The 20,200-nt window shown below is 42.8% G+C and overlaps 1 protein-coding gene across 2 annotated transcripts in view; it reads left to right on the top strand.

Annotated features, from left to right (window-relative positions):
- FRMD5 (FERM domain containing 5) overlaps positions 1–20,200 on the top strand; it is a 54,703-nt gene that overhangs the window by 15,127 nt on the left and 19,376 nt on the right. For both annotated transcript variants that reach the window (XM_069986584.1, XM_069986593.1), the window contains exons 2-4: positions 4,429–4,533; positions 10,577–10,619; positions 12,727–12,805. In XM_069986584.1, the coding sequence (XP_069842685.1) occupies positions 4,429–4,533; positions 10,577–10,619; positions 12,727–12,805 (227 nt within the window). The remainder of the gene's footprint in view (positions 1–4,428; positions 4,534–10,576; positions 10,620–12,726; positions 12,806–20,200) is intronic.

Here is a 20,200-nt window from a genome sequence, read left to right as displayed (position 1 = left end):
TGGGTTCGAATGCTGGGACCCCCGCCAATCGTTAGAATGAAGGGGCAGACGTCGACGGAATTATAATAAAGCCTTATGGAGCTTCCAGTACAGTGATTATCGGAAGTTTGATAGGGCTCCAGTATAATTACATTGACTTCTACTTTAGTAGTGAGACAGAAATGAAGATGCAGAGCATGTCTGCACCTTCATTTTAACAAACGGACCCGGACCCCGACCAATACAAACCTCAGAGTTTTGTTTAAATGATAGGTACCCTTAAAAACTGATTTTATCTGCACATTAAAGGGAAACTAATTGCAGGTTAGACACATCTAGCTTGCTGATATGTCCCTATAGTTTCCTTACCTAGATCCCTATGCTAATAAGGCTGTTTGGTGCAATGGGGGATGAACTACCACCCTCATTGCACTGCTGCTCCCCCGCTGGCCCCCCCCTTCTTATGATTATTGGTGGGCGCTAAGTGACGTCACTCCATTGCGTATGACTGCAGAGTGCCGGATAAATATTCATAAAGAGGGACTGGTCGGCTGGGGCGGATCATCAGTGGTGGCCCCACCCCCCAGTGCACCAAACCACTTCATTTGCATAGGGAATAAGCTACAAACCTAATAAAGATAGCGCTGAGGATCAAGGTAAGATAGGTACATAACAGCAGGTTATGCTGGGTTTACACGGAACAATTATCGTTCGAATTTGCACGATAACGATCGAATTCGAACGATAATCGTACGTGTAAACGCAGCGAACGATCGAACGACAAGCGAGAAATCGTTCATTTTGATCTTTTATCTTGTTCTTAAATCGTAGTTCGCAAAAAATTAGCCGATCGTTCCATGTAAACAGTCGACCCGCGAAAGTCCGGCCGCCTGCAGCCCGGCCCCCCGCTCATCCGCAGCCCGGCCCCTCGCTCATTCGCAGCCCCCTGCGCTGGCTCGATCGCCACCCCCACTGCCCCTATCGCCACCCCCGCCGCTGCTCCGATCGCCGCCTCTCCGATCGCCAACCCCCAAACTGCACCCCCCTGCCGCCGCCTCCGCTCCGATCGCCCTCGATCGCCACGAGCATACGTTACCTGCTCCGTGTAGCAGGTCTTCGAAATCCCCGGCTCCCCTCTTCAGTGCATTGATCCCCTGCGCCGCCCCGATCGCGGCAGCACTGATTGGTTGAAGAGGAGCCGTTTGAAATTCCCGGCTCCCCTCTTCAGCCAATCAATGCACGGCAGCACTGATTGGCTGAAGAGGAGTCGTTTGAAATTCCAGGCTCCCCTCTTCAGCCAATCAGTGCTGCCAAGCATTGATTGGCTGAAGAGGGGAGCCGGGAATTTCAAACGGCTCCTCTTCAGCCAATCAGTGCTGCCGCGATCGGGGCGGCGCAGGGGGCTGCGGTTGAGCGTGGGGACGGACTGCAGATGAGCCGGGGGCCAGGCTGCGAGTGGGGGGGGCGGGCCGGGCTGTGGGCGCGCGATCGCAAAACGATTTTCCGTACGATATATCGTACCGTCTAAACGCTGATCGTTATGAAAAAAAAATCGTTACTCCGACATCGTTAATCGTACGATCGGGCCAATTATCGTTTCGTGTAAACCCAGCATTAGTGTCTAACCTGCTGTTAGTTTCTTTTTATTGGCTCTGTTCATCCAGATCATGCTGATTCATGAATTTGGGATCATTGTGTAAAACATTAGGTGCCCATTAGTGGCAACTGTTAATTTAGGAAAATATATATATATCTATCTATATCTGAGCACAACTAATTTAAAGGGATTATCCTATCTTCCTAAACGCCCTATTCTATGATACGGAGCTGCCGGGGCCTTTGCAGCCAGTTCTGATGGGGGGAAGGGGGGTTCCCGGTTTGCGGTCCTGCTATTGGCCAGAGTAGTCATGGGTTCACAGAGGTACTTAGCATTCCTCTATTCCTGGAAGCATTTCATTAGCCGTGGCTCATGAGTATATATAAAAGGCAACAAGATGAATGAGAAGTCGGCGTGTGCTGATAATAAGCAGTAAATGAGGAGCTCCCGGATGTGAGTGATCTCCAGTAATGGTGTCTCTCCCGGGGTGAGATGCTGGTGCCCTGCCTCCTATTTTCCTCTTGCATTATTTTTCATTACTGGCGTAATCCTCGGGAGATTTAGGAGACGTGTTTTAGCGGGAGTGTACTTAGTATTAGGCATGGTAGGGCTTTGCCTGGGGGAGATAAAGGCTTCCCCTGCGCACAACATTTGTCAGACGGATTTTTCTTCTCTTCTTTTTTTTTCTCTTGAGAAACAAAAGTATAAAGTGTGTGAGGGGAGACAGCAGTATACACATACAGTGTATACATACAATACTCATAGCTGTAGTATATACATAAATACACACCCACTTAACACCACTATATACATGTGCTTAGTAACAATATTCACATAACTACATACACCCACCCACATAGCAGTATATATTTACATAAAAACACATAGTAGCAGTCTATATATACCATATGCATAGCTGCAGTATATACATACACATAGTAGTAATGTTTACATAACTACATACACCCACCCACCCACCCACAAAGCAGTATATATATATATATATGTACAAACACATAGTAGCAGTCTATATATACCATATGCATAGCTGCAGCATATATATATAGACACATACTAGAAATATTTTCATAACTACGTACACCCACCCAAGTAGCAGCATATATAACAACAGTAACAACAGTATATACATACAAACAAACAAACAAATGCATAGCAGCATATATATATATATATATATATATATATATATATATATATATATATATATATGTATATTTACCATACACATAGCTGCAGTATATACATACACATGGTATCAATATTTACATAACTGCATACACCCACTCACATAGCAGTATATACATACACAAAAACATAGCAGCGGTATATACATATACACAAACACATAGCAGCATATACATATACAGACCCACATAAAAGCAGTGTATGCATATACACATTGCACCAGTATACACATACACGCACCCACCCACCCACCCACCCACCAATATTACAAGAGTATATTTAAACATAAATGCACATTCACGTAGCAGTAGTATATACAAATACAGTATACACATGTCAGCAGTTTATACACACATACATATAACAGCAGTATATAAATCTACACATATACATTTAGCAGCATTACAAACATCCACATGCTCACATAATAGTGGCAGTATAGACACACATGCACATACATTAGTAGTATATACTGTACATATATACCTAAATAAATGTATACTGTATGCATACTCACACATACACATAGCAGCAGTATGTACATACAATCCCATAGATACACAGAGTACCTATATATACATACTTACATTTACACCTATCAGCTTTATATAAATACACACAAGAATACGCATAGCAGCAGTGCATATATACATATCTGTAGCAGCAGTATATACATACACAATAGAATCATATAGCAGGACTTTATGAAATTCCTACTGAAAACAGTTTCCCATCCCAGACACATCACTTCTCTGATTGTAGGTGATTGGTGGATGGATGAGGAAACCATTATGGGGAATAGGTAGTTGTGCTTAAAGGGTTGTGTTCCCAATGTTTTCAGCTTCTCAGTTACCCAAGAGGAAAGATCCACATTAAAAATTATAAAAATCACGTATAGAAAATAGTTTATTTATATTGCTTTATGATTGATGACCTAAAGCGTGATTACTATGGGTAAATCTACCATCGTCAGCTGTTTCTTTTTGCATTATCAGCTAAATTCAGGGGCGGAATAACTGCTGGACATTGCTTCAGTAAATGATACCAGTGACAGAGCAAATTCTCTATGTCTGAATCACTGCATAAACATACTGTATTAGAATAGTGTATAGTAGGATGGCCTGCTGCTGCTGGGACACACATCAGTTGCTGCAATCTTTACAGGTTTCATCAGTATAGCGCCACCACAGGGGAGAAGAAGCATTACACATATACGCTTTTTTACAACTTCTCTCTGCTTCAGGAAATTAATGACAGTCTGGAACAGGGAAGAGGGACCTTCGTCCTCCATGTGTTGCAGAACTGCAATTCCCATCATGTCTGGACAACCACAACGTTGGCTTTGACTGTTCAAGCGTGATGGGAATGATAGTTTTACAGCAGCTGGTGGGCCACAGGTTCCACTTACCTGGTCTAGAATGAGGGACCCCCTGCTATTAGCACTGAATGCCTCAACAGGGTATTTGAAAATAACTTTTCTTACCCAGACATTACATTTAAAGGGATTTTAATGGGATAATAATGATGGGTCTTGTGTTATGTGATAAAACTGGACCTCAATTACCATTGCTGCACTTCATCCATCGCACCTTCTTCTGGAAAAATGTTATTTAATAGTTATATACTGTTGTTGTGTTGTCTTGCAGAGAGATGCTAAGGGCCAGCAGCTGTTCGACCTCCTTTGCCACCACTTGAATCTGCTGGAGAAAGATTACTTTGGCATCCGATATGTAGATCCCGATAAGCAGAGAGTAAGTGAAAGAACATCTGTTCATGTTGTTTTATTAAAATAAGAGAGCGATACTTCAAACCATACTTGTGACCTTGATTGCTTTGACAAACTTATTATATAACACTGAAAAGATACAGGTCCACCCAGATTTAGGTCATGTTCACACAATGTAAGTTTTAAATTAATCACGGCCATTGTTGCTGATTTGCAACAACAGCCGTGTTTAATTCAAAACTTATGTGCACTGCAGACTGAGGAAATCCCGGCCAGAGTGCATACACATAGTATGCATTCCCGACTGACATATCAGTTTTGTGCGGCCGCTATTCATTGAATAGTGGCCGCACAAACCTGACAGGTCACACAATGGAGAGTGCAGCTCCGGCCACACTCTCCATTGTCGGCTATGGTGAATTAGGATGTGGGCGCACACAAATGCTCCAACATCCCAATTCAGCACAAATGAAGATCATCCGATGATCTTCACAAACACCTGCCGTTCTGTGACCCAGCCGGGTTTTTTCCAGCTACAAAAACTGACCACAAAAACAGTGAGTGAAAATGGTTTAAGGCTGCTCTTACAGGCTGGACCAGGAATTGTCACTTTGGGCTGCATTCCACCCCCCTTATGTTGTTACCAATAACCACACAATGTTGCTGGCAATAATCCCAGCAACATTACGTGGTTATTGGTGAAGAAATTGGAGCATGGTTTCTGCCGCATTCAGAAACACAAATATGAGATTGTAGCCTTAAAGCGGTACTCCAGCTATTTTTCTTCTTTCAAATCAACTAGTTTCAGAAAGTTATATAGATTTATAAATTACTTCCATTTTAATTACTTCCAAGTCTTCTAGTACTTATCAGCTGCTGTATGTCCTCCAGGAAGTGTTGTATTTTTCCAGTCTGACACAGTGCTCTCTCCTGCTACTTCTGTCTGTGACAGGAACTGTCCAGAGCAGTAGGAAATCCCCATAGAAAACAGAGGGGGCAGCAGAGAGCACTGTGTCAGACTGGAAAGAATACACCACCTTTTGCAGGACATACAGCAGCTGATAAGAATGGGAAGACTTGAGATTTTTAAATGACAGTAAATTACAAATCTATATAACTTTCTGAAACCAGTTGCTTTGAAAAAAAAAGATTTTCACTGGATAACCCCTTTAAGCAGTGGCAATTCCAGATGCAGCCTGCATTTATCAGTAAATTGCCAGCATTAGCTGCAGTCACTAGCGCTGGCAATTTACCGATATTGATGGGCTGCACTAAACAAGCCACTGCTTAATGTTAACAAGTGTAAGTTAGTAAGTGTATCTGACATAGATTTCAGTCTGTGACTCACAAACAGCCAAAGTTGTGGCTATTTTTATATGAGCTGTGCACCTCCTTTATAGATTTAGTTTAGATGGACAGACCCATGCCCTATACAAGTACCAATATAGTAGATAGATGCTCATTCAATGATTGTCCTTCACTTACATCATTGTAATATGCAGATCTACTGTCTAGACTGGGAGATGTGCGGCTGATCAACAGTGATTTTTCAGTGCGCACAATTCCAGCAATCACATGATCGAGCAGAGAACGTTGTGCACTTCGGCACCACTAAGGGTACAAACCCACACACCGTATATGCAGCTTATTTACTGCTGCGATACGCAGCAAATACGCAACAAACACGCAACAAATACGCAGCAGTTTAGATCTAAATAACTGGATACAGCATCAAATCTGCACCACCAAATCTGCTTCAAATCTGCTGCGTTTTTTCTGCGTATCTGCTGTGTATACGGTGTGTGGGTTTGTACCCTAAAGGTAGTTGTGGTTACAGGCCGGGGTATTAGAGGATCATTGAAGATCTCTCTGTTGACCTTTCATATATTTATACATTACACTTAGGTCACCCCATAATCCGTCTTTTCTCCAAACTCAGTAATCTTTCTTTGCACAGAAATCCACACATTTCCTAATGACCTTGGTCATCAGTATCTAAACCCTTTCAGCTCTGCTATGCCTTACCTATATAGTGAAGACCAAAACTATATGTACTATTCCATGTGTGGTCTATCTGGTAAGTTCTAGGAGTATACTTGCACGTGTACAGATATGTTGCAGAAATTTTGTGTGAATTCACCCTAAGGCCATGTTCACACACAGTATTTTTGCTTTGTATTTTTCTCAGTATTTTGCAATCAAAACCAGGAGTGGATTGAAAACACAGAAAGGCTAGGCTCAAACACGCAGGCTATGTTCACACAACGTATATTTTCGCAAAAGTACATCCGTTGTTGCAATCGGCAACAGCGGCCGTACTTTTTACGAAAATATACGTTACCTTGTCTTCTATGGAATCCCGACCGGAACATATACACATGGCACACGCTCCGGCCGGGATCTCTCGCAGCGCTGTAAGAAACTGACATGTCAGTTTTGTGCGGCCGCTATTCAGTGAATAGCGGCGGCAGAAAACCCTGTCAGTGCACACTATGTAACGGAACGAACGGTGTCTTACATAGTCTGCACATGGCCACACTTTTGAAATTGAGTGGATGGCCGTCATTTATTGGGAAATAATGGCCTTTATTTTAAAACCACAACTGTTAATTTGTAATAACGGCCGTTATCTGCCATTGGATGATGGCCATCCACTCAATTTTAACAGTGTGTGAACATAGCCTTTCTGTGTTTTCAATCCACTCCTGGTTTTAGTTGCAAAATTACTGATCAAAAATACTGTGTGGGAACATAGCCTAAGGCCAGTTTCACACGTAACGGATCCGCTGTGGATTTCACACTGCAAATTCGCATCAAAATCCACTGCGGATTCCTTGCCTGTCAATTTCAATGAGAAGACAAATTATTATTATTATTATTATTATTATTACGTATGTATGTGACAGCCCCCTTAACCCTCCCCCACTGGCTTGCTTCAGGGGCTCCCGGCGTCTGGACATCCCACTCAGCTGAGCGGGACATCCAGCCGGGAATCCCTGAAGCAAGCCAGAGTGTGGAGCAGGTAACGTATGCTTTGGCCAGCAGGGGGTTAAGGGGGCTGTCACATACATATGAGTATGTCTGCTCATTGAAATTGACAGGCAAGGAATTTGCAGCGTGAAATCCGCTGCGGATCCATTACGTGTGAAACTGGCCTAATGGTATGCTCCCTTGTCGTGCCTGAGAGACAGCCATGATGTATTTGAGAACTGTCCAGAAATACTCTTCATGTGGTTTTCTAATTGACTGTTTCCTCCAAAAACAGCAAAACTCTTCTCCTCAGTGTGTGTGCAGTATTGCAGCTCACTTCCATTGAAGTGACCTGAGCCGAGCTGCAATAACATGCACAACCCGAACACAGATCCAGCACTGTTTTTATAAGATGACATGAAATATTTTACTATTCCTGGATAACCCCTTTAATAATCAGTGTACTCTATGGAAACATAATTTTAGCAAACATATTGATGCCTATTAAGAATCAATAGAATAAAGTGCACAACAGCATGTTTATGTGACCTTACCCTAAAGTGTGCTTCTCATGTACACCGAGGCCTCATACACTAATATGCTTTGGTAGCAGCTGCCTGACATTCCACTGTGCAGAATGGAAGTTTTCCAGGGTTGGTTTATCTAATTATTGCTGGAGGATTTCCTGGTTTATCTCATTATTGCTAGGAGAACAGCCATAGATTTGCTGCCTTGAGTCACTGCATGTGTATTATTCTAAGATTTCTAGGAAGATGATAGTGTGGCCATACAATGACTCATGTGACCATGCAGTATCTCTTGCACTATGCACTTCCATGCCAATGTGACAATAGGATAAAAAACGTCCATCCAAATTGAATGCCAGCGGCTTTTGGTTAATGAAGTAATAACTACTAAGAGATCTGGGCAGAAATACATTGGCTTGGTGTTGTCTTATCCAGACCAGAAGTGGTCCTTGGGGCAGACTTCATAGTAATGGTTCCAGGGCTTTGGCTGGAGGTTTACGCATCTGGCAGATTATCTACTCGCAGTGTCTATACCATCACCGCCCTATGCTGCCATACACATAAGGAAGCTGTTGGCTGAATGCTCCTTTGGCTGATGGCTAGCACTCTCTTCTTCCACATAAACATGCATGCAGGGACCGGCCAAGTGTGCATATTTATTTCTTCAGGGAGAAGGAGACGAGCCGCTGCCAGAGGCTTATCCTTGAGTGAATAAAAGATTAGACATGCTGAAATCCACGACACCTGCTTTCACGAGCAGCCGGGCAGCTCTTACACTTTGTACTACCATCTGATTATAATGGAATTGCAGGTTTTGGTTGCTGTTTTCCAATTTCTTTTTATTGATTTTCAACATATCCACATATCTGCAAATATAGGTATAGGCTAGATTGTAGATGACACAATGCCTTATTATGCCTGCATGGAAAATCACTTGTATATTGACTTTACTGTCACATCCAGCATGATGCTACATCCACCCAAACACCTAGGAGAAAAAAAACATTCATGTGAACCATTCCCATTGCTGTCATAGTGAATGCAATTGTGTAGCTGGGTGCAAGGTAAGGAGTATTTTTAGTGAACTTCCCCCTCACTAGCTAAATATAGTTATCTGCATTTACTCTAAGAATAGTCCTGCTCAACTTGTGGAGCATGGTTATAGCATACATATCCCAAGAGTACGTTGTTACAGCTGCAAAGATACAGCAACACCTAAACCCTCTGTGTTTTCCCAATACTGTTCTCCAGCTATAATTAAAGGGGTAGTTCACCAAAAAAAAGTTTCTTTCAAATCAATTGGTGCCAGAGACCTATAATTTTTATTCGTCCTCAATTCACTTTTCTTTAGACCATGATTAAGCGCAGAAGCGTGAAACGCGTAGGTCTTTGTTTGCCCACCATGGGATTTTAATGCACGAATAAAAGTTATATTTTATCCACTACGTCCCGGAGTGCCGACTTCCCAATCCCCCTTCTCCTCTTGCTGTTATTACTAACCCCAGGGATATTACCTTTTGACCTTTTAAATCACCAGGAATTTTGAGGTCTGTAATACACGACTATTAGAATAAATACCATAGATCACCAGACATATAACAGGGCTGTTTAATAAAGCACCTTCTGGCCATAAAACCACAAGGGTCTATACATCTACTCTTGCACTGGATATAGGATATAGACAGTGGAAAGTAGGTCTATACAAATACACATTGTCATATGACAATGGCTTTAGCCTAAGGATAAAATGTGAAAGAACAGCCACTTGGCATTGGGTATATGAGCAGTACAAACACTGACATGCTTTGGCCACCAGGTGTCACTGTAGTTTCAAATTGCATTGATTTATAGTTGTAATACAGAGATGGGGAACCTTCGGCCCTTCAGCTGTTGCAAAACTACAATTCCCATCATGCCTGGAAAGCCTTTGGCAGTCCAGGCATGATGGGAATTGTAGTTTTGCAAGAACTGGAGGGCCAAAGGTTCCCCATCCCTGTGTAACAGTCGTAACTTTAGCATCTTTTCTTATTTCCCAGTCATTTATACGCCATCTTAACAGACCACAAAGAATGTAACTTGTTTTCTCCTTAAAAAATACACATTTTATAGGATTCAAAAGTTGTATTTATGCAGAGACTGGGCCAGATCTTTACATTTTTGGACTCAAGACACAATTAAACCTAACTTGGGCAAACCTGAATATAAATGTTGTCCCAGCTATGATAAGCCTTGTGCTGAAAATCTGGTCAGGGGCTATCACATGAGGACTACATTGGGTTGCACCATGTGTGTGGCTGTGATGTAGCAGTCCCTGATTTCTTGCACTACAATAGCATCCCATACAAGGGAACTGAAACAGGTGTACTCCAGTAGACATAAATGAGAACAAAGGCTCTCATGTAACCGTCACACAATGATTCCTGTGCACTTTTATTAAGATGCATGAATGTGGTGCCAGATTGAGGATGCATTGCCATTGTCATCATCCAGCACTGGCCTACATGTTGGTCATGTAGTGGAATATAAGATCTCTGGTCTATATGTGACTGTTTTTTCTTCTTTGTTTTCTAGCACTGGCTGGAGTTTACTAAAGGGATTGCCAAACAGATGAGAGGTAAGATAGAACAGGCTTGACAGCTCATTTGTGTTCTTATGTGCCTGGTACATAAGGTGACTATATATGCCCAGCACATTCAGGACTTGTACAGAAGTAAGCTTGTGGTGATGTCTGGAGCTTCAAGGTAGGTTATAGGATGCATTGCCTTCCTCAGAAAATTGCTTAGATGGTGCTTGTACACTAAGTGCACTACCCAGTCATAAAGAACAGATATCTGTCTCACCCAGGAGGGAATAAAGTATTCTAGACCTTGGAAACCAATAAAACTAGCCCCAGTTTTAGTTTATTTTTTATTGACTAGAGATTAAACTTTCTTTAATAATGCAAAGTACTGGCACAGCAATCTGACAAATACTATAGGAAGGCTTTAGAGCAGTGCTGGGAAAGAACCCAGGAAAGCATGGATACAGCCTATGGGCTAGGTTCACACTACGTACAAATGACAGCCGTCTTTGATAACAAAGGCCTTAATTGCACAAATAATGTCCATTATTTTAAGGGGACATTATTTACACAATGACGGTCGTTATTATGAAGGATAGCCGTCATTTGTTTGCAGTGTGATCCTAGCCTAAGGGTGGTATTACACGAAGCGATTATCGTTCGAATAATCGTTCAATCGGTCGTATTTGAACGATTATCTTTAAGTGTAATAGTAGACAACGATTAAACGACGAACGATTGGTCGCTGGTCGTTTAATAGGTTTTGAATCTATTTTTATCGTTTGTCTTTTACACATCGTTCGCACATCGTTCGTTTGAATAAGATGTCGTTAGCCGTTCCCTGTTCATTCGCAAATTGAAAGGGGAGTGTTTTTGAATTTTGTTGCTCCAATATAACCGATAATCTTTCCGTGTAGTAAAACGAACGATTATTAGGCATCCGCTATTGCGATCGTTGGAGATCGTTTATCGTTAATCGTTAATTGAAAAAAATCGCTTCGTGTAATACCACCCTAAGGCTGTATCCATGTTTTCCTGGCAGCCCTAGGGCGTCATCCAAATTCTGCAGCCATTGGGAATTGAACACTAAGCGATTGGGTTCAGATAAGATTGCCAAACCCAAACATTTTGACAAATCTGCTCAACACTACCCACAGACCATCTTCACAACCACTCTGCCCTACCCCATAACTCACTTCTCTACTAATACTGACAAAAACTCCAAACTACTCTCCACATCGCATCTCAACACCTGAGCACACTCCTATCCCACCTTATCCCCCAATCATATTACAATGTGTAATCCAGCCCTAACCCATCTCTTCAGTCTATTACTAACCACTTTCCTTAACTCTGACTCAACAAGGACTACTGCAACATCCTCCTCTCTGGCTTTCCATCTAAATGTCTCGCACCCCTCCAGTCTATCCTCAACTCATCTTGCTCCTCATCTTCCTCTTTTCACTGCCAGCCCCATTTCTGGTTACCCATTGTCCAATTAATTCAGTCTAAAGGGGTAGTTCCGCAAAAACAAAAATTCTTTCAAATCATCTGGTGCCAGGGATTTGTAATTTACTTCTATTTAAAAATCCTCAGTCTTACAGTACTTATCAGCTGCTGTATGTCCTACAGAAAGTGGTTTATTCTTTTCATAATAATAATTTGCTGGAAAAACAAGTCCCATCCCAGAACTTAATGGATTGGCTTCCTACGTCTTAAAGTTAGATACCGCAGGACACCTTCAGGGATCCATTGGTTGAAGCTGCGTTGGCAACAGGAATATTAGGTTTCTTTGTTTTTTTAAGATATTTTATTAGAGATTTTCACATATAACAATACAGGTATGATTTCGGGAAGGTTTTTAGAAATAATACAGATTATGTCACGTCTGATCGAGATGCGTATATATTTCATTCTTAAAGAGATCTGAGCTGTGTGCTGGATCACCAGACACTGAATAAAGGGATCCTTTGACGCATTAACATTCGGATTCACCGACGTCCATTTTTCTGTATGCAGATGGCTGCACTGATGCGTGTGTTGATGTTTTAGTTGAATGTGTATGTGTATATAATTGCAGCAGATGGTAAATATAATTGTTGGATGAGGTAGTTGGATTGTATTACTAACCTCCTTATGTTCATTTCCTGGCCATCTCCAGCTCGCCCTCCCTTCATTCTCTGCTTTCGGGTAAAGTTCTATCCTCCAGATCCAGCAGCCCTCAAGGAAGAAATCACCAGGTGAGTGACATGCCTATTGTTTATCATCCAGTAGGATTTTTAAGATGTTCCAGCCTGGATGTCTGACACGGGGTCTTTTCTGCAACCCATTGGCACCCATATGGACAGGGGGAGCAGCTTCTTGTATTTTAGAGGGGGGTGCAGATTCTTGTATTATAGACAGGGGGAAAAGATTCTTGTATTTTAGACAGGGGGAACAGCTTCTTGTATTATAGACAGGGGGAACAGCTTCTTGTATTATAGACAGGGGGAACAGCTTCTTGTATTATAGACAGGGGGAACAGCTTCTCGTATTATAGATGGGGGAACATCTTCTCGTATTATAGACGGGGGGGGGGGAACAGCTTCTCGTATTATAGATGGGGAACAGCTTCTTGTATCATAGACGGGGGAACAGCTTCTTGTATCATAGACGAGGAACAGCTTCTCGTATTATAGACGGGGGAACAGCTTCTCGTATTATAGATGGGGGAACAGCTTCTCGTATTAAAGACGGGGGAACAGCTTCTCGTATTAAAGACGGGGGAACAGCTTCTCGTATTATAGACAGGGGGAACAGCTTCTTGTATTATAGACAGGGGGAACAGCTTCTTGTATTATAGACAGGGGGAACAGCTTCTTGTATTATAGACAGGGGGAACAGCTTCTTGTATCATAGATGGGGGAACAGCTTCTTGTATCATAGACGGGGGAACAGCTTCTTGTATCATAGACGGGGAACAGCTTCTCGTATTATAGACGAGGGAACAGCTTCTTGTATCATAGATGGGGGAACATCTTCTCGTATTATAGACTGGGGCAACAGCTTCTTGTATCATAGACGGGGGAACAGCTTCTTGTATCATAGACGGGGGAACAGCTTCTTGTATCATAGATGGGGGAACATCTTCTTGTATTATAGACAGGGGGAACAGCTTCTTGTATCATAGACGGGGGAACAGCTTCTTGTATCATAGACGAGGAACAGCTTCTCGTATTATAGACGGGGGAACAGCTTCTCGTATTATAGACGGGGGAACAGCTTCTCGTATTATAGACAGGGGGAACAGCTTCTTGTATTATAGACAGGGGGAACAGCTTCTGGTATCATAGACGAGGAACAGCTTCTCGTATTATAGACGGGGGAACAGCTTCTCGTATTATAGACGGGGGAACAGCTTCTCGTATTATAGACGGGGGAACAGCTTCTCGTATTATAGACGGGGAAACAGCTTCTCGTATTATAGACAGGGGGAACAGCTTCTTGTATTATAGACAGGGGGAACAGCTTCTTGTATCATAGATGGGGGAACATCTTCTCGTATTATAGACTAGGGCAGCAGCTTCTTGTATCATAGACTGGGGAACAGCTTCTCGTATTATAGACGGGGGAACAGCTTCTCGTATTATAGACGGGGGAACAGCTTCTCGTATTATAGACGGGGGAACAGCTTCTCGTATTATAAACGGGGGAACAGCTTCTCGTATTATAGACGGGGGAACAGCTTCTTGTATTATAGACGGGGGAACATCTTCTTGTATCATAGATGGGGGAACATCTTCTCGTATTATAGACTGGGGCAACAGCTTCTTGTATCATAGACGGGGGGAACAGCTTCTCGTATCATAGACGGGGGAACAGCTTCTTGTATCATAGACGGGGAACAGCTTCTCGTATTATAGACGGGGGAACAGCTTCTCGTATTATAGACAGGGGAACAGCTTCTCGTATTATAGACGGAGAACAGCTTCTCGTATTATAGACGGGGGAACAGCTTCTCGTATTATAGACGGGGGAACAGCTTCTCGTATTATAGACGGGGGAACAGCTCCTCGTATTATAGACGGGGGAACAACTGCTCGTATTATAGACGGGGGAACAGCTTCTCGTATTATAGACGGGGGAACAGCTTCTCGTATTAAAGACGGGGGAACAGCTTCTCGTATTACAGACAGGGGGAACAGCTTCTTGTATTATAGACAGGGGGAACAGCTTCTTGTATCATAGATGGGGGAACATCTTCTCGTATTATAGACTGGGGCAACAGCTTCTTGTATCATAGACGGGGGAACATCTCGTATTATAGACTGGGGAACAGCTTCTTGTATCATAGACGGGGGAACAGCTTCTAGTATTATATATATCAGTATCATTTATACTGTGGCTTTTAGTCATCAGGTTTATTGAATGTAAGAACGGGAAGGTCACATACATGCAATGCATAAAGGGTTTGTAAAAGTCTCATTACATCAGTAATACAGAACAGAAGATCAATATGTACACATACAGATATTAAACCAAGACCCTGACTGATCTAAACCTTTGACATGTCTATGCCACTTGTCAGAAGCTTATTTAAATTACACTTTAAATGCTTTGCTCCATTCATTAGGAAACTGCATTTATAGTAATCTCTAAAATATTCCTGTATCAAGAGATATCCTGTGTCAGCAGTGATATCTGGCCACCCGCAGTCTCCTATTACAGACTGCTCTCTTAATATCTACTGGGAAGTGCAGCCACACTTCATATGACATTACTCCTGTAAAAAGCAATAAAGAGATTATCTATGATAGTGTTTCTGAATGATCTCAGAACTGAAGATATGTGAGATGACAACATGGGGTAGACATATGTCTATTGGTCAGCCAATGTCTCCTCAGCATGAAAAACTGGAAAAGTGTGAATTGGACCTCATAGGGCCCCAAATGAAGATCTGCAGGAATAGTCCAGCATCAATCTATATCAATCAATAAATAGACCCTCATCAATCAACTGTTATGATCTCGGAAAACAAACACATTAATATTTCTGCTATAGTGGCCACCACTGGAGAAATGTGGTATTACATGACAAAAAAATGTATTACATCACAGTATTGTAATCGACAAATACAAAGCAGAAAATAAAACAATACACATCACTCATATTCTATATTGGTCAATGCTATGTTTTAGCCAGTGGTTACAAGCAGAGAATTTGAATATGGACGGGACTGCAGTGTAAGAATCACATCTACAGCTCACAGTCACATCCTTATTTACACACTATACTATGCTTCTCCCTTCTTGCCTTTTTTTTTACCTCTTGCTAAGAAATACTTTGTGGACATGGCCATACTATGTACAAGGGGTACTTCAGAGAAAAAGAAATCTTCTAATTTTCAGCCCTACCTCCGGACATAAAACATAGCCTCTTACTAAGGGACACAATTAAGGCATGGCAGCAGAGCAGGAAGCTAATGGGTCTACATAGCCAGATTAGTCAACATATGGATCTCTGGCATCACCCCGAGTTCCATCAGGGACGCCAAACGGCAGCTTTCACACACTGGAAGGAGGCTGGTATAGTGATAGCGAAAGATATGATGCAGCTTTCTTCCCGGAGATATATGACATTCCCTGAGATGCAAACTCATTACGGGCTGGGACAGGGCCACTTCCTGGCATATCACCAAGTTCATAACTTTTTGTTTTGCAGGCTGAGGAACTTAAAGGGGTTGTCCGGCGATAAAAAATTATTCACAGAATAACACACATTACAAAGTTATACAACTTTGTAATGTATGTTATGTCTGTGAATGGCCCCCTTCCCCGTGTTTCCCCCCACCCACGCTAGACCCGGAAGTGTGGTGCATTATACTCACCGCATGTCGTGTCGTCCACGGTCTCCGATCGTCAGCAGTGACGTCTTCTTCGTGAGTCCGGCGGATCTTCCCGAGTGCTGGCCGCCCTCTGCAGCGTCATCAGCTGCTCAGCCGCGATTGGCTGAGCACAGTTATGCTCAGCCAATCGCGGCTGAGCTTCGGATGACGCTGCAGAGGGCGGCCAGCACTCGGGAAGATCCGCCGGACTCACGAAGAAGACGTCACTGCTGACGATCGGAGACCGTGGACGACACGACATGCGGTGAGTATAATGCACCACACTTCCGGGTCTAGCGTGGGTGGGGGGAAACACGGGGAAGGGGGCCATTCACAGACATAACATACATTACAAAGTTGTATAACTTTGTAATGTGTGTTATTCTGTGAATAATTTTTTTCGCCAGACAACCCCTTTAACCGGGGAACTAACCTCCAACCCCATAACAACATATGTAACAACACCTAGTCCCATACACACGCTCTCATTTCTTTATCTTACACTACGTGATGCCATTACAAGTGACGTACCACATACCATGTTTAAATATTGGAGAGAGAAACTCCCCCTTCCTGAGCTTCAGGAGTTGATCCTAAAGGGTTGGGGCGTTATCAGGAAGGCCATAGTAAATGACCAATGTAGAGAGACACAATTCCGCATAAAACATCATGCCACATATGGTTACGCCCGGACAGGATAGATGCATGTCCGAACTGGAATATGGTACTGACCTGTATCATGGTCTATTTACGTGTCCAAGGGTTTTCACCTTTTGGCAAACCCTTATATCCTTCATGAACGATAGGTTAGATGCCTCCATGCCGGTGGACCCCCACCTGTTGGTATTGCACATACCTCCAGATGAGATGCAAATTACCCATTTACAGCATGTCTTTATACTAGTCGCAAAAAGATGCTTGCTCTCGAGATGGTTGGTCTCGGAATTGCCCACGGTGGAACAGGTCCTCCAGCAGGTTAAAAGGTATCTGCACATGGACCAACTAGAGGTGGAACCCGCTAGGGAGAAAAAAGCCTCACCCTTCTTTAAAAAATGGAAAAGGTTTCTGGTTAGTTTCTTGGAACCGTCTGAAATTCATGAGGTGGTGAGGCCCTTCAAAGGTACGAAATGGTACATGGAAAAAGAAGTAGCGGGCACCTTAGGCTCTTTACAGATCCCGACTACGCGTAGATTAGCGGGTGAGACGCCCAGCAGTAAACTGTGTGAATTTTTTTTTGCTGAACCGTTTTGGCTAGGCAGTTCTAGTTCCGCGAGCCTGGAGGGGGTGTTGGGTTAGGGAGGGTGGGGGAGTTTGGTCAGGGGTTGAGGGGGGTTTATAGTACTGTATACTTACCTTCTATGCTTGAGCAGCACCGTGTTTGACATACAGAGACTAAGGGTCTGTGTACCCTACTGAGGCGTATTGTGCCAGTTGAGTGAGGTTGAATGTATCATTATTATGGAAAACGAATAAAAACTAAGTTTGAAAAAAAAAGAAAAAAAAAAAGAAATCTTCTAAATCAACTGGTGTCAGAAAGTTATATAGATTCGTAATTTACTTCTATTTAAATATCTTAAGTCTTTTGGTACTTATGAGCTGCTGTGTGTCCTGCAGAAAGTTGTGTTTTCTTTCCAGTCTGCCAAACCTCTTTTGTTATGGACAGTTCCTGACACGGACATAGGTGGCAGCAGAGAGCAGACTGGAAAGGATACACTGCCTCCTGCAGGACATACAGCAGCTGATAAGTACTGGAAAGCTTAAGTTTTTTAAATAGAAGTAAATCACAAATCTATATAACTTTTTGGCACCAATAGATTTAAAAAAAAGTGTGTCTGATTGGTGGGGGTCCTGACTGCCTGCACCCCAACTGATTACTAGAATGGGGTCCCATGCTCCCAGTAGGACACCAATGCTGCTACACCGTTTAACTCTACAACCCAGAAGAAGATAGCCAGCCGCTGTTCTCAATATCAGTTGGGTGCCTGTAGTTGGACCCCCCCCCCCCCCCCCCCCCCCCCCCCCCCCCCACAGCAATCAGGTACTCTTGTGAAGATAGTTAATAAGGGTCCTTTGTGGTAAAACTTCAGTACTCTGCAATGTTAGGGCTCCCTATAGAGAATTACTTGAGCGATAGCCATGCCCATGCAGTGTCCTCCATTAATTCGGGGACATAGTTTCCCTCGATTCACATAATCCACCCCCCCCCCATTGATCTTCTTTTTTCCTCTGTCCCCTGTGGATAGGGGATAACTTTTAGAGATGGTGTCAGAAAGTTATATGGATTTGTAATTTACTTCTATTAAAAAATCTCAAGTCTTCCCATACTTATTAGCTGCTGTATGTCCTGCAGGAAGTGGTGTTTTATTTTCAGTCTATGAATCCCCATAGAAAACCTCTCCTGCTCTGGACAGTTCCTGTCTCAGCCAGAGATGTCAGCAGAGAGCACTGTGTCAGACTGAAAATAAAACAACATTTCCTGCTGGACATATAGTAGCTGATAAGTATGGGAAGGCTTGAGATTTTTTAAATAGAAGTAATTTACAAATCTGTATAACTTTCTGACACCAGTTGATTTGAAAGAAAAAGTTTTTCGCTGGACAACCCCTTTAAGCCATACATGATATGGGGTGCCTAAACCAAGACTTTGTCAGTAAGTTTTTTTGCATCATTTAAAGGAATTGCACAGTAAGACAGCCTGCATTAGCTGTAAGCCATTCTGGGACTATGAGTTATTCTAGGACTGTTTCATTTCTGGGATAGCTGCCCTGTACAATGCTGAGTTTTTCCCCTCTCATAGATCCTTCTTTGCTTCTGTAACTTCCTTAGACTTGATCCTCTGCCATGTATCAGTTCACTTGTGTCTTAATCTTTCCATCTTGTATCTCGCTAACCAACAAATCCTTTCCTCATTACTACGGTGTCTTATTCCCCTCTGGGATGTTTCAAGCAGTCTGCCAAACATGTGAAAGTGATGTCATCTCTAAAAGGTGTTCACTACGTGTAAACTGTACGGCCGTGTGGAATTGTTATACAGAGGTTACTTTATCTGCTGACTTCTAGCCAGTGCCAGGAAACTGTTCAGCGATGTTGAAGTTATGAATTAAAAATGAAGCTCCAGTTTGGTCCTGTTAGGGCACTGGATAAGTAACAGACCTGTAATATAATGCTATTGTTAGAATCCGGCCCTTTACAAGGTCCAATAATAGCCCTGCAGGGCTGGGAGGAAATCAGCAGTCAGCAGTAGTGCACTGTCAGAATACAGGCTGCCAGCAACCCACCTGGGATTGGGGGCGCTCAGCTGTTATATAGTTGTCATTCTGAGGGACTGGGACAGATTCCCAGTAATGTATACATCAGAATTTACAAGCATGTAAAATTGCTTGATCAATAAGTAAGAGGGTGTCAGCTGGAAAGAACCATAGATCTTACTCAGTCTGCCTTTTATTGTGTATGCAACCATACATAAACATATCTATGCACTATATTTCAGCGGTGTAAAGAGGTTTTGTGTTTTATATGCATTTCTAGGAACATTTACTACTGCTGTTTCATTATCAACTATGAATGTGGTAAAAACATGCTAAGTGACTCTGTACCCACAATCTGTGCCCCCCAAACCACTTGTACCTTCGGATAGCTGCTTTCAATCCAAGATCTGTCCTGGGGTCCGTTCGGCAGGTGATGCAGTTATTGTCCTAAAAAACAACTTTTAAACTTGCAGCCCTGTGTCAAATTGGTGTGGCCTAGAGTATCTGTGCCCTAACCTTGCACC

Source organism: Dendropsophus ebraccatus, chromosome 1 (genome assembly GCF_027789765.1).
Source record: "Dendropsophus ebraccatus isolate aDenEbr1 chromosome 1, aDenEbr1.pat, whole genome shotgun sequence".
Classification (NCBI taxonomy): domain Eukaryota; kingdom Metazoa; phylum Chordata; class Amphibia; order Anura; family Hylidae; genus Dendropsophus; species Dendropsophus ebraccatus.
Note: the sequence above shows the minus strand (reverse complement) of the source record. Positions and strands in the feature narration are given on the sequence as shown.